General features: G+C 45.8%; 1 protein-coding gene across 1 annotated transcript in view; it reads left to right on the top strand.

Moving 5' to 3' along the window:
* RAPGEF3 (Rap guanine nucleotide exchange factor 3) overlaps positions 1–15,534 on the top strand; it is a 138,121-nt gene extending 122,587 nt beyond the window's left edge. The window contains exons 27-28 of the mRNA XM_077297898.1: positions 2,621–2,692; positions 14,740–15,534. Of these exons, the coding sequence (XP_077154013.1) occupies positions 2,621–2,692; positions 14,740–14,861 (194 nt within the window). The 3' untranslated portion in view covers positions 14,862–15,534. The remainder of the gene's footprint in view (positions 1–2,620; positions 2,693–14,739) is intronic.
* Positions 15,535–16,105: the final 571 nt, after the last annotated feature.

A 16,105-nucleotide genomic window follows, 5' to 3' on the forward strand; every position in this document is an offset into this window, starting at 1 on the left:
ACATTGATGAAATTCTGAAATATGGCAGGGGCGTTGGTAAGACCAAATGGCATGACTAAATTTTCAGAAAGTCCCTCAGACTTGAGGAACGCAGTTTTCCATTCGTCTCCCTCCCGGACCCTTATCAAATTATATGCTCCCTGACGATCCAGTTTGGAGAACCATTTAGCCCCTGATAGTTGGTTACATAAATCAGGAATCAACGGAAGGGGATATGTATTCCGAACTGTTATCTTATTAAGTTCACGAAAGTCGAGACAGGGATGTAAACCGCCATTTTTTTTTATACAAAAAAGAACCCCGCTGCCACAGGTGAGACAGAGAGACATATATGTCCCTTGCGAAGACTTTCTGCAATATAATCTTTCATAGCTAAGCACTCCGGGCCAGACAAATTAAACAAACGGGCTTTAGGTAGTTTAGCCCCCGGGACTAACTCGATGGCGCAATCAAAAGGTCTATGTGGCGGCAACGTCTCGGCCTCGCTTTCTGAGAACACAACGTCGAAGTCTATCAGGTACTCCGGAATACCTTCCAGCTCAACAGATGACACAGATTTTACAGGTTCAACCAACAGTGCAGAATTATAACATAACTTAGAACAATTAGACTCCCATTGAACAATCTCCCCTGTTTTCGAATTAATAACTGGGTAATGGCGTTGTAACCAAGGCATGCCCGACACCAACCCCGCTGGCAGACTGTCCAGAAAAACAACTTAACTTTTGCTCGTGAGCAGCGCCCACTCTGAGAGAAAACAAATCAGACATAAATAGAATTCCCTCTTTCGTAAGGGGGAGGAATCAATGGCCTCCACCTTGATTGGAGTCTTGAGCCTAGCTGTCCCTATCTTGCAACATGTGACCAATTGGGAGTCAATCAGATTGATGGATGACCCGCAGTCCACAAATGCTGTAGAGAAAAAAGAACAACCGTCCACTAACAGTTCCACCTGAAGCAACACCTTAGAAAATGAGGAAAAGTGTACTGGCAGGGCTGAGTAGTCTCCTCGATAACTGCCCAAACCTAGTCATTTCCCGCCGACCGGGTCGACGATGGGCAGGAAGGACACTCCTTCTTCCAACGTCCAGCTTCACCGCAGTAGAAAAATAACGGCTTTTCCCACCGGGGTTTTCTCTCCTTTTCCTTTAAAGTGAGAGCGCCTACTTCCATGGGCTCAGGAACAGTCTCTTTTCCACTGGGAAACAACTGAGTCTCCACCTGCATCAGCCCCCTGGCTCACAACCTGCGGTCCATCGAGACGGCCTGAGTCATGGCATCCTCGAGAGAGTTTGGTGGGGTGTGTAACACCAGGGCATCCTGCTGTTGCTCAGACAAGCCTTTGCGAAAGAGTCCTCAGAGAGCAGCATCATCCCAAGAGACCTCCGCAGCCCAGCGACGGAACTCAGTACAGAACCACTCGGCCGAGTGCTTCCCCTGACAGACATTCATCACCATGTCCTCTGCCAATCGCACTCGGTCAGGCTCATCGTATATGTGCCCGAGGCCCTCAAAAAACGCATTCACTGACACTCTCTCAGGGGCGGTGGGAGGGAAGGAGAATGCCCAAGCCTGCAGGGACCCCCTTAACAGGGACATGACGACCCCTACCCTCTGACTTTCATCCCCAGAGGACTGTGGTCTCAAATTGAAGAAGAGTTTGAAAATCCTAAACTCCTTCTTGTTCCCAGAAAAAAAGTCAGGCAATTTAACAGGTCGTTCTGGGGACACCAGCGCAACATCACTCGCCATAGCCCCCTGAAGACCAGAAGACAAAGCCCCCTGCACAGTCTCAGTAACCTGCCGCTGAGAACAAGCAAGGGCTTGCTGCTCCAGAGTTAAAGCCTGAAACATCTGACTCAGTTTTTTCATCTGTTCAGATAAAGACTGTAGGGGATCCAAAACACTCCGTACAACACGCGCCCCAAACTCAGCAGTGAAACTGAAATAACTTAGTGGTCAGTGATACTATCATGATGGGAGTTGAAAGTGACACTCACCGATGCAATCTCCCGGGAAGACAGGACCTGGAGAGAGCCACAGGCTCCCAGGAATGCAGGGCAAGCGAGACTGGAGAGAGATTGCTTCAGGCCTGACAGAACCTGAATCACCTGACTGCTGGGGGGGTGGCCTAAGCTCCAGGGAGCTAGGAGCTGACGGAAAACTCATAGAAAGGTAACTAAAGGACAGAGCTATCAAGGGGCACAGACAGAGAGGATAGTAGGGGCCAAACAGAGGTCAATACCAAACGGACTGAGAAAGTACAGAGACAGAATCCAACAAAACAGTATCCAGAGAACAGACCGAGTCAAAAACCAATAAATCAGGCAAACCAGCACACAGCACAGCACAACACACACTCAGGGGTCAACACACTTAGCCAAGGGCGGAAGTATCACTGATAAAGGAAACTCCCAGATGGAGGCTATAAAAAGTCCACCCAGGATCAGTGTGAGGCTACAGGAATTACCCCTTGAAGAACCGACCCAGACAAACCATGACAAGATGTAAATCCAGCCATAATTTGGTAGAGGCAAAAACAGATTAAAATATAGGGATAATAGAGCATAACATTATATCTTTGTGAACAGTTTCTCATGTAAGTGTTTATTATTTGCAGTTCCTCTTTCTCCTCTCCGGTCACGACCATTACATATTCTTGAGGAAGCCACTCATGTTCGGGTATCCACATGTAAGTTTCCTATTATTGATTTTCATTGTACAATGTAGAATAAATGTAAAACATAGACATGTTCTGTGTATTTTGTCTGTACATTCATGGGACTGTTTGATCTTTTTATAGCAAACATCACTAATGTAATTTGTGGACTGCTGTGTATGGAATTACACAACAGCCAAATAGTTAAACAGCACTGCTAGCCTCATGAACACACTGGACTTAAACTATGTGTCCAGTGGCACAATATTTTCTGCACTGTTTTGATTAATAGGAGAGCAGACTTGTCCAACTCTCTCAGAATCCATCTACTTCCAAGACTCACACTGCTCTGTATAAGCTGCAGCTGTCAGTCAATCTTTGGTGGACAGACTGAATACACTTGGACTTATGAGCTCTTTCACTCTATTTTGAAAAACTGTTTTTAATAGTAGGATTATTTAAACATTCTAACAGAGATTTACAGCAAGTACACAAGGTCCACCAGGTAATGTCACATCTGGTGACATTCACCTCAGGGCAGGTGATAATTGATCTACAGTAAACAAACTAAAGAGAAAATCACTTTCTGTTTTGTGGAAGAACATAGTAAGGCCTCATTTATATATGGCCCTAATATAGCTGAAAATTAGACCCAGCCACTGGTCTAATGACCTTAGAGCTTCAGCGATCCAGCATTATGACTCTGATTCAGGCTTATTCATGATCCACCTCAGCCACTCAAACTGTGCAAATTCTTTCAAAGTTGAGTCAAAAACTGCATCACATGATTTAAAGGGGGTTAAATGTTCAAAGTTTGTCGTGACGCCACCTGTGGTGTTCGGTCAGTAGATGGACCGACGCTGCATTAAAGGGGTCCTCTGGGAGAAGTTGAGGCAGCACGGGTGTTACACTTCCCACAGGTGAAGCGGGGTCCCCAGGCGTCCTATGGTGTAAGGCGTGGATGGTATGTGTCGGTGAATAAAGATAAGACACAGGTTGTAAGTCTTTACCTGGTTTACTTGTGGATGGCCACAGTCCAGGGCACCGGCAACAGGTTGATTAGGAGTCCCGGCAGTCCAGAGACAAGCGGAATCCCCTTGGCAGGTCAGGTAGGAGCCTTCCACTCTGCGCTCACTGTCTCTGAGGTCCCTGCTGCCACTAAGTGTCCTAAGCAAAGTCCTTAATCGTTCTCCTGTCCAGGGACAGGTACCTGTATGGCGGGCAGCTTGAGCCGTGCCTACTGGGGTCCTTACACGGTGACTCCAGGTTCCAAGGTGCTGCTGTGCCACAAGTAAATATGGGCAAAGTTCATTTAATTCAATGCCCTCTGGTTCTGCTCTGTGTATTATAGTCCATAAAAGCCTCGGGTTCCCGGTACCCTGCTACTGTTCTCTGACTCCCAGGAGGCCTGTCTAGTCCCCTCCTGGAGTCCTGTTTCTGCACTGTGCTCCATCCCTGTCTGTCCTCGCACACAGACTGTCTGCACTAACTGAACTAACTCCGCCTTCAAACCAGGATCTTTATCCAGGGAAGCTGCCCTAAAACAGGGTTTTGAGCTTCCCCTCCTGGCCTGGATTTGGAAGGTGTTGTGTGTGTGTGATAACCTGCCAAAGGGAATCTTACTTGTCTCCAGACATAGCACTACCCTCCCCGAGAGGAAGGCAGCACTACTGTGGTACCCTAACTCCTGGGGTGCCACACACACGTTCTGAGAGTAATCACACGAAAAGGAGTTTTTTCTTCTTTTTCCACTTTGGGACAAGAAGTAATTGCACCTCCTAGTGTTAATTTATTGGAGATGTATATTTTGGAAGGCTCCATATTCAATAAGCCTTAAGTGTCAAACTCAAGGCCTACTGGCCAACTACGGCCCTGCCTTGTCATTCTACGCGGCTTGAGAAGTCAGGACGCACTTTAACACTGCTCCGATCAGCTATCAATATAGAGAAAGTGGAGAGCCGGTCGGAGCAGTGTTGCATTGTGCACAGGAGCCCAAAATCTTCAATGGCAGAGCCCAATGTGCTGGCAGCACCTCCACTACTAAGTACTGGATGCATTCTACGTCGAAACAGCCAGTGCTTAGCAGAGGGGGAAGAGATGATAAAGGAAGCTGATCCGATCTATGAATCTGAGCAGATTCAGTGAGAGGTGAAAAGAGGGGATGGCACCAGCACAGGAAGCAGGTACAATCTTTGTCAGGGTGAACAGTGCACACCGTGAACGCAGTAAGCCTGCACAAATGGTGAGCACAGTGATCACAGTTAGCCTGCACAAATGGTGTACGGAGTAATCACAGTCAGCCTGCACAAACGGTGAGCGCAGTAATCACAGTCAGCCAGCAAAAACGGTGTACGCAGTGATCACAGTGAGCCAGAACAAACGGTATATGCAGTGATCACAGTCAGCCAGCACAAACGGTATATGCAGTGATCACAGTCAGCCTGGACAAACAGTGAATGCAATGATCACAGTCAGCCTGGACAAACAGTGAATGTAATGATCGCAGTCAGTCAGCATAAAAAGTGAAGGCCAAAAAACTCAGTTAGCCAAGTGAACACAGCCAGACAACGCAAACAGTTAACACAGTCAGCCAGAACCAAAAGTGAACGCCCGTGAATGCAGTCAGCCAGCACAAACAATGAACAGTCACACAGCACGAGTGAACACAGAGAATGTAAGGTCAGCCAGCAGTTGTGTCTTCTGGTCTGATTTTTAAATCAGAGCAGATGTAGCCATTACTTAGCACAGAGAGCAGTCCATCTTGGACTCTGAGGTATGGCACAGCTCTCTTAGCCTCACGACCCAGGAACAGCTTCCTGAGCTCTACTAACTGTCATGATCCCAGTGCAGGGTTTGACCTGCACGCCAGGAGTTAATGTTTTGATCACAGTGCAGGCTCTGACCTGCACACCTGGGGCTTATTATTGGCCTCTTTGGTTTGGGGGGAGCTTCTTATAGCCCTGGTAAGCTCCAATCTCTGTCAGTTATACTTTTGCTATTGGCTCAGTGTTTTGACCCCTGTGTGCTTGTGCCTGTAATCTAGCTTGTTTGTATGGTTCTGACTCAGTTCTGTTCCCCAGTGTGATTTTGCCTTTTTGATTCTGTACTGTGTATCTGCTTCTCCGGTTTTCTGACTTCTGCCACGTCCCTGACTATTCTTGATTACCCTGCTCCTTGTGTACCGCGTTACCTCTCTCATTTACTGACCTTGGCTTGTCTTGGATTGTGTCTCCCTCTGTTGCCCCATCCTTTTCCTGGTGTCCGGTTACTCCCTTTCCCTTCTCCTCTGCCCTATGTCCTTGTAGTGTCCTGCATACTCCAGCTACAGGACGCTAAGCCCCACCCCCTGTTGTCACGTGACCACAGATCTCGTCAGAGTTGGAACAAGAAATTTTGAGGGCTCAGTTCCTAGCTCCGGCGGCTAGACCAGGGGATAAATTGTTTGTTCCAGATTTATTGCGGACTAGACTTCTACAGGAGTTTCATGGGTCTAGGCTGAGTGCTCATCCCGGTATCACGGCCACTAGAGAGGCAGTAGCCAGGGTGTTTTGGTGGCCTTCACTTGGGTCTGATGTTAAGAGATTCATTTCTGCTTGTGGTGTTTGTGTCCGGTCCAAAAGCTCGCATAGCCGGCCGGTTGGGGAACTCATACCTTTACCGGTTCCTGATAGGCCATGGACTCATCTCTCCATGGACTTTATTACCCGTCTTCCACCTTCCAGGGGTAATACTGTGATCTGGGTGGTGGTGGACAGGTTTTCCAAACAGGCCCATTTCATTCCCTTGGCCGCATTACCCTCAGCAGAAACTTTGTCAAGGTTGTTTGTGCTGCATGTGGTCCGTTTGCATGGGGTACCCCTGAATGTTGTGTCTGACAGAGGGGTGCAGTTTGTTGCCAAAGTTTGGAGGGCATTCTGTAAGAAATTGGGCATCTCACTCTCCTTCTCGTCGGCATATCACCCGGAGAGCAATGGTCAGATGGAACGCACCAATCAATCCCTGGAACAGACTCTCAGGTGTCTGACCTCCCCCAGGTGGGAGGATTGGTGTGATGCGTTACCGTTGGCAGAATTCGCTTTTAACAACCGGGTGAGTCAATCCACCAACATGTCCCCATTCCTGATCAATTATGTGTTTAATCCCCATTTTGGGGAGTTTTCTCGGTTGGATTCTGGCTGTCCAGGGGCAGAGGGATCTGTTCAACGGTAAAAAATATCTGGGCTGAAGTCCAGCGTAATATCTCTCGGTCCCAGGGGAGGTATAAATGTTTTGCGGACAGGAAGAGAGCCCCGGGACACATGTTTCAGGTGGGGGAGAAAGTTTGGCTTTCCACACGTAACATCAACATGAAGGTACCATCAGCTAAATTGGAACCGAAGTTCATCGGTCCGTACGAGATTGTGGAGATAGTCAATCCAGTGGCATATAGGTTGCGTCTTCCCTCGTCCTTAAAAATATCTAATGTGTTCCATAAATCCTTGTTGAAACCCATGGGGTCTGTCAAGGAGAACTCAGAGTATGTTGTTCCTCCAGTGTTAGTGGAGGGTAACTGGGAGTACGAGGTCGGACATATTGTGGACTCTCGGCGAGTGCGCCGCTCCTTGCAGTACCTGGTTCACTGGAAGGGTATATGGACCGGAGGATCGTTCATGGGTCTCTGCTCACTCGGTACATGCGGATCGGCTGGTTCGGGCTTTCCATGCCAGATACCCAGGGAAGCCTGGGGGTCCAGAGGCCCCCCGTTGAGAGGGGGGTACTGTCATAATCCCAGTGCAGGGTTTGACCTGCACGCCAGGGGTTAATGTTTTGATCACAGTGCAAGCTCTGACCTGCACACCTGGGGCTTATTATTGGCCTCTTTGGTTCGGGGGGAGCTTCTTCTAGCCCTGGTAAGCTCCAATCTCTGTCAGTTATACTTTTGCTATTGGCTCAGTGTGTTGACCCCTGTGTGCTTGTGCCTTGTGCCTGTAATCTAGCTTGTTTGTATGGTTCTGACTTAGTTCTGTTCCCCGGTGTGATTTTGCCTTTTTGATTCTGTACTGTGTATCTGCTTCTCTGGTTTTCTGACTCCTGCCACATCCCTGACTATTCTTGATTACCCTACTCCTTGTGTACCGCGTTACCCCTCTCGTTTACTGACCTCGGCTTGTCTTGGATTGTGTCTCCCTCTGTTGCCCCATCCTTTCTCTGGTGTCCGGTTACTCCCTTTCCCTTCTTCTCTGCCCTGTGTCCTTGTAGTGTCCTGCATACTCCAGCTACAGGATGCTAAGCCCCACCCCTTGTTGTCACGTGACCACATATCTCGTCAGTACACTCACTGTTGTGAAGTTGGATTCTGGGCTCCCCCGGTGGCCACTTGTGGAATTGTACTTGTGTGCATCATCCCCTCTGTTCACCTGCTCCTATCAGGATGTGGGAGTCGCTATATAACCTTGCTCCTCTGTCAGTTTCATGCCGGTCAACAATGTAATCAGAAGCCTTCTGTGCATGTTCCTGCTACTAGACAACTCCTAGCTAAGTTGGACTTTTGTCCTTGTGTGTTTTTGCATTTTGTTCCTGTTCACAGCTGCTGTTTCGTTACTGTGTCTGGAAAGCTCTTGTGAGCGGAAATTGCCACTCTGGTGTTATGAGTTAATGCTAGAGTCTTAAAGTAATTTCTGGATGGTGTTTTGATAGGGTTTTCTGCTGACCATGAAAGTGCCCTTTCTGTCTTCATGCTATCTAGTAAGCGGACCTCGATTTTGCTAAACCTATTTTCATACTACGTTTGTCATTTCATCTAAAATCACCGCCAATATATGTGGGGGCCTCTGTCTGCCTTTTGGGAAAATTTCTCTAGAGGTGAGCCAGGACTGTCTTTTCCTCTGCTAGGATTAGGTAGTTCTCCGGCTGGCGCTGGGCATCTAGGGATAAAAAACGTAGGCATGCTACCCGGCCACTTCTAGTTGTGCGGCAGGTTTAGTTCATGGTCAGTATAGTTTCCATCTTCCAAGAGCTAGTTCTCATATATGCTGGGCTATGTTCTCTCGCCATTGAGAATCATGACAACTCACCATCTGGTGTTCTGCTCACTCCAGCTCTGCTGTATTGGCGTTTTCCTGCCCAGCTCTCGGGCGCTGTGAGTACAGCTGTCACAGGCTGTCTGAGGCTTCGGGTTCTCACTGTCAAGGCAGCATAAACTGCTGGGAAGTGCCACCTGGTGGTTTCTCCTGATAGTTTGCCCTGATACTAACCATGGAAAGCTCTCTTAGCTCTATTACCTAGGGATAACTTTTTTAGGTCTACTACCCTAGGACATCCCTGTTAGCCCTACTACACAGGGACAGCTCTTTTACCTCTACTACCCAGGAGCAGCTCTTTTACCTCTACTACCCAGGGACAGCTCCCTTAGCCCTACTACCCAGGGACAGCTCTTTTACCTCTACTACCCAGGAACAGCTCTTTTACCTCTACTACCCAGGGACAGCTCCCTTAGCCCTACTACTCAAGAACAGCTCTTTTACCTCTACTAGACCTGAACAGCTCTTTTACCTCTACTACCAGGAACAGCTTTTGCCTCTACTACCCAGGAACAGCTTTTTTACCTCTACTACCCTGGGACAGCTCCCTTAGCTCTACTACCCAGTGACAGCATTTTTATCTCTGCTACCCAGGGACATTTCTGTTAGCCCTGCTACCCAGGGACATCCCTGTTAGCCCTACTACCCAGGGACAGATCTCTTAGCCCCATTACCCAGGGAGAGCGCTATTAGACCTCCTACCCAGGGACAGCTCTCTGCCCTACTACCCAGGGAAAGCTGTCTTTGCCCCCCTACCCAGGGAAAGCTTTCTTTGCCCTACTACCCAGGGAAAGCTCTCCTTGCTCTTCTACCCAGGAACAACTCTCTTTTCCCTACTAGGAACAGCACTCTTATCCTCATTACCCAGGAGCAGCCCTCTTAGCCCTATTACTTAGGGACAGCGCTTGTAACTTCACTACCCAGGGACAGTGCTCTTAGCCTTACTACCTAGGGACAGCTGTCTCATAGTCATACTATCAAAGGCACAGCTGTCTCATAGTCATACTATCAAAGGCACAGCTGTCTTATAGCCCTACTACCTAGCGACAGCTGTGTTATAGCCCTACTACTCAGGGACAGCTTTCTTCTAGCCCTGGCCATTCTGTGCATTGCAGTCCGTGCTCGAACCGTGCTGCACGGATATCTGCATGAGCCCTTACAACTACAAGTGGTCCTTTGAAGTCACTCATAATGCTGATGTGGCCCTTGATGAAAATGAGTTTGACATCTCTCCAATAAGCTGATCACAAAATGTTCTCCTGGGAGTCTGTGCTACAAAGAGCGAGTATGGGAGTAAACATTCAATTTCTCTGTAGTCCTTCCATAAGGGCTTAACCCATCACATTGGAATAATTGGAGAAATTTAGTAGGAGTCGCACGCTTTCTAAGCTTGTTTAGATTTCTGGAGTGCATTTTTAGAAAATTGGCATAAAGGTAATGATAACCATCCGCTAAAAACTTTGGTCAAAGAACGTTAGTGACTAGCATGGTTGCTTTGCAGCGCTGGGTTCATTCCTGGGTTCAGATTCAACCAAGGACACAATCTGCAAGGAATGTGTATGTTCTTCTGGGGTTTGTGTGGGTTTCCTCCCACATGCCAAAGACATACTGATAGGGAGTTTAGATAGTGAGTCCCTTTAGGGATGACGAGATCTGTAAAGTGCTGTAGATTATTGGTGCCGTATAAGTGAGTAAAATAAATACCGTATATACTCGAGTATAAGCCAAGAATTTCAGCCCATTTGTTTAGGCTGAAATTGCCCCTCTCGGCTTATACTCGAGTCATTCCCAGGGGTCGGCAAGGGAGGGGGAGCGGCAGCTGTCATATTCACCTGCTCCTGGTGCGGTCCCTGCATGTCCCTGGTTCTCCGAGCGCTGACAGCTTCTTCGTGTTTTGAGCGGTCACATGGTACCACTCATTACTGTAATGAATATGGACCCGACTCCACTCCCATAGGGGTGGAGCTGCATATTCATTACTGTAATGAGCAGTACCATGTGACCGCTCAACAGAGGGAGAAGCTGTCAGCGCCCGGAGAACCAGGGACGTGCAGGGACCGCTCCAGGAGCAGGTGAGTATGACTTGGCAGTGCGCGATATTCACCTGTCCCCCTTTCCACCATCGGCGTCGCTCCGTCTTCCGCATTCTCTGTAGTGACGCTTAGGTCAGAGGGTGCGATGACGCGATTAGTGTGCGCTGCCCTCTGCCTGAACAGAGGACGTAGAAGACGCAGCTGCGCCAAGCGGATGAACGCGGACAGGTAACTATAGCAAGTGCTGGGGGCCTGAGTGACGAGAGGTGAGTATGTGATTTTTTTTTTTTTTTAATCGCAGCAACTGCATATGGGGCATAATAGTCTATAGAGCAGTGATGGCGAACCTATGACACGCGTGTCAGTGCTGACACGCGTAGTCATTTTCAGTGACACGCGGCCGCCGGCCGCGGCCCCATAGAAATTGCATCCTTAAATTGCATGGCAAGCCGTTCCGATTTTTTATCGGATCGGATGCCATGCAGGAGGCCTGTAGGTCCAAACAACAGAGCTCCGGCGCAGAGCGTCTAGGCCTGGGACTTCCGGTAGACCCGGCGCAGCTCCCGGAAGTCCCAGGCCTAGACGCTCTGCGCCGGAGCTCTGTTGTTTGGGCGGCATTGCGCTGCTCCCTGCTGTGCCGGCCGGAAGTTCGGGCCTACCGGAAGTCCCAGGCCTAGACGCTCTGCCGCTTGGGACGCACTTCTGAGGCCTGAGGTGATCGCTGTCTGGAGGCCCTGTGATTGCTGTCTGCAGGCCCTGTGATTGCTGTCTGGAGGCCCTGTGATTGCTGTCTGCAGGCCCTGTGATTGCTGTCTGCAGGCCCTGTGATTGCTGTCTGCAGGCCCTGTGATTGCTGTCTGCAGGCCCTGTGATTGATGTCTGGAGACCCTGTGATTGCTGTCTGCAGGCCCTGTGATTGCTGTCTGGAGGCCCTGTGATTGCTGTCTGCAGGCCCTGTGACTACTACAGCAACCATCATCCAGTGAACTGTGGGGTGTCATTGGCCATTTTATGAGGCCATAATCAGCATTTGTTCAGCATTGTATGGGGCAAATGTGTCTATGGAGCATCTTATGGGGCCATAATCAGCATTTGTGCAGCATGATACGGGGCAAATGTGTCTATGGAGCATTTTATGGGGCCATAATCAGCATTTGTGCAGCATTATATGGGGCAAATATCTCTATGGAGCATCTAATGGGGCCATAATCAGCATTTGTGCAGTATTATATGGAGCATATTTTAATATGGAGCATTCTATGGGGCCCATCATAAACTTTATGGAGCATGTTATGGGGCATATTTTATTATGGAGCATCTTATGGGGCCCATCATGAACTGTATGGAGCATTATATGGGGCTCCTGATTCAATATGGATATTCAAAAACACTTAGCCTACTGATGTCTCAATTAATTTTACTTTTATTGGTATCTATTTTTATTTTTGACATTTTCCACCCTAGGCTTATACTCGAGTCATTAAGTTTTCCCATTTTTTTGTGGCAAAATTAGGAGGTCTCGGCTTATACTCGAGTATATACGGAAGTAAAAGAGGTACCAGTAATTATGACCACATCTGTGCATTGTATACTCACTCTGAGGTCACATTCAAATGTTCAGTATTTAATTAGTATTTCACATCAGTATTTATAAGCCAAAGCCAGGAGTGGGTGAAAAATACAGAAGTTATGATATGTTTCTATCATACTTTTCCTCTGGTTGTCCCATTCCTGGTTTTCACTTAGAAATACTGATGTAAAATACTGATCAAAAACTGAGTATGTGAATGTGGCCTTAAAGGGTACCTGTCATGTAAAAAAAAAATTATTAACCTGGTGATATGGGGTTAATCGGCAAGTTAATAGCATTCTGAAACTGCCTGGCACCCTCACTAAGAGACCCTCATTTGGGAGCAAATGAACTTTTTTCCTAGTGGTAGGCAGACACGGCTTCAGTCACCGCTCAGTACAAAGTGAGAGGGTGCGCTGATCATATCCCAACACTGACTGATGCATGATTGCTGAGCCACCTATCAGATAGTGCCAGGGTATGGTTACAGCCGCTGCTGACTATTTATTGAGCAATGACTGAAATCGTGCCAGAGGATGTCACAAGGAATAAGGTTCATTTCCTCCCAGCAACGGAGGTCTCAGAATGCTATTAAACTGCAAATTAACCAAATATCTGCAGATTAATAGAGGTTTTTTTTTTTTACATAAGATATTCCCAAATAATACAAGGATTTCATTCATTAAAAAAAAAAAATTTACAGTCATGAATAAAAGTGTTAGCACCCTTGAAATTCTTCCAGAGAATTAAGTATTTCTCCCAGAAAATTAATGCGATTACACGTTTTGTTATGCACATATTTATTTCTTTTGTGTGTATTTGAACAACACAAAAAACAAAGAAAAAAAGGCAAATTGGGAATAGGGTTGCACACTACGTGCCAAGGTGCCTGCGGCTGAAGTTTCGGGCCAGTACATAGCGCCAGTGTGTTACTTTACAGTGTCTCGCAAATTGGGAATAGTTTCACACAAAACCCCCAAAATGGGCTAGCAAAAATTGTTGGCAACCTCAACTTAATATTTGGTTGCACACCCTTTGGTATAACTGCAATCAATTGCTTCCTATAACCATCAACAAGCGTTTTACACCTCTCAACTGGAATTTTGGACCACTCTTCTTTTGCAAACTGCTCCAGGTCTCTCATATTTGAAGGCTGCCTTCTCCCAACAGCAATTTTAAAATCTCTCCATAGGTCTTCAATTGGATTTAGATCCATACTCATTGGTGGTCACTTCAGAACTCTACAGCGCTTTGTTTCCATCTATTTCGGGGGTGCTTCTTGGAGTGTATTTGGGGTAATTTTCCTGCTGGAAGATCCATGATCTAGGATGCAAAGCTATCTTTCTGGCACTGGGCTCTACATTGTGACCCCAAATCCTTTGGTGATCTTCAGATTTCATGATTCCTTGAGCACATTCAAGGTACCCAGTGCCAGAGGCATTAAAACAACCCCAAAACATCTTTTAACCTCCACCAAAATTGACTGTAGGTACTGTGTTCTATTTTTTGTAGGCCTCATTCTGTTTTCGGCAAACAGTAGAATAATGTGCTTTACCAAAAAGCTCTGTCTTGGTCTCATCTGTCCACAAGATGCTTTGCCAGAAAGATTTTGGCAAGTTGCAGTGTAGCTTTTTTTATGTCTGTGTCAGCAGTGGGGTCCTTCCTGGGTCTCCTGCCATGGCATTTCATTTAATTCAAATGTCGACAGAAACTTTGAGCTAACACTGATGCACTCTGAGCCTGCAGGACAGCTTGAATTTCTTTGGAACTTGATTGGGGCTGCTTAGCCACCATCCAGACTATCCTGCGTGGCAACCTTTCATCAATTTTTCTCTGCCGTCCAAGTCCAGGAAGTTAGCTACAGTGTCATGGGTTGTAAATTTCTTGATTATGTTGCACACCATGGAAAAAAAAAAATCAATATCTCTGAACATGAACTTGCAACCTTGAGATTGTTGATATTTTTCAATAATTTTGGTTCTCAATTCCTCAAACAGTTCTCTTCTCCTCAGTCTGTTCTCCATGCTTAGTTTGAGTCAACTGTTCCCCTTTTTATCTGGTTTCGTGTGTGATTTTTGTATTGTCCACACCTGTTACATGCCACAGGTGAGTTGGAAAGAGCATCACATGCTTGAAACGGTCATTTGCCAACAATTTTGTCCAGTCCATTTTTAGGGTTTTGTGTGAAATTATGTCCTTTGTGCCTTTTTTCCCCTGTTTTTTTCTGTTGGCTAAATACGCATAAAGGAAACGAAAACATGTATATAACAAAAAATATGTAATTGTAATAATTTGCTGGGAGAAATACTTAATTTTATGGAACAATCTCAAGAGTGCCAACACTTTCGGACATGACTGTATGTATATAATATATACAGTATGTATGCTAAAACCAATATGTTTATATTGTTTTTTTAGGTTCAGAATATTCAATTAATTTCAGAAGTCCAGCTGCTACATGGGCCTATGTCCAGAACCTGAAGGTGATAGACAATCAAAAGAAATTAATGGAGTTGTCTCGGAGTTTAGAGCCATCCTGAGATGTCAGTACAATAATTCTGGAAATAATGAGGATGTGGAAGAGCTGCTATAGATTGGACAATACGGAATAATTTAATCCCTGTATCAGGGACAAAGACTGACAATGGACCACAGCCAGTCCAATATTTGGACTCTTCCTATGTAGAATGTATACACTAACTCAAACTACCATCCACTTCAATGATACCGTATACAATATTTCTCCAAAATTTCCAAAACCAGACAAGATACAAAGTTATGAGGCTTCATAATATCAAGTATTGGGGTAACATATGTACAGATGAACACATGTTAAAAATTATTCTTGACTCCTACTAAGGAATTCATTGTCTTTTTACAATTGTGTGGTCAACTGTTTGGCCAAACTGTATTCTATTGTATTTTTTTTCACAATATTTTATCTTGTTAACTTAATATTGGAATAGTTTTCTGAGCTTTTGTTCGGCTTCATACATTAATGTATATAAAGGAGAATTGTCTGTGCTGGTCTTAATGACTAAGTAGAACTATAGCATTTGCAATTCATTTTGTTACATATTTTAGTTAGAGAGATAATACATACAGTACTTTTCTGATATTGTAAGTAGAGAATGCTGGTTAATTGAAAAATGAAAAAGAAATTTCAATCATAAAATGCAAGACATCAAAGTACAAGGTTGTCTTTAACCATCACTTTTCAAACAGTCTTATTCCATAGAACATCAAAATCTCTGTTCCACAACCACTAAGTATTACCCATAAATAAATGGCAGTATAAAATTAGATTATTATCATGAATAGAGATGATCAAATCTTGTGAAATTCAAATTTACCAGGTACAACACATTTAAAAAAAAATCTAAAAAGTACTGCAAAGCCTCGAATTGTCCTGCTGAGAAATGTGTAGAACTCTAGTAGGACTATATTCAATCTTTTTAACACATATACATAGCCTTAGCAATGTGAAAGTGACCTCGCTATTGATAAGGATGTTAGCCATGCATTAACTAGGAGCCCATTTAATAACTTATTTACAGGCACACTGTTTTTAATTAAAAACTGTTAATTAACATTTTATTTTGTGAGTGGCAGAAAGTTTTATAAAGGACTCTGACACAAACTGACAGGGTCGCTATCAGAGGTAACATCATCCTGCTGTGACTAAGACGAGTGGTGCTTCCTCTGAACTAAAATGCTTGCTGGAGACAAGAAGCCCAATTGTGACCTGTGTTTGGTAATATTACTGTCCTGACAGCTGTTGCTA

This window comes from Ranitomeya variabilis, chromosome 3 (assembly GCF_051348905.1).
Source record: "Ranitomeya variabilis isolate aRanVar5 chromosome 3, aRanVar5.hap1, whole genome shotgun sequence".
Lineage (NCBI taxonomy): Eukaryota > Metazoa > Chordata > Amphibia > Anura > Dendrobatidae > Ranitomeya > Ranitomeya variabilis.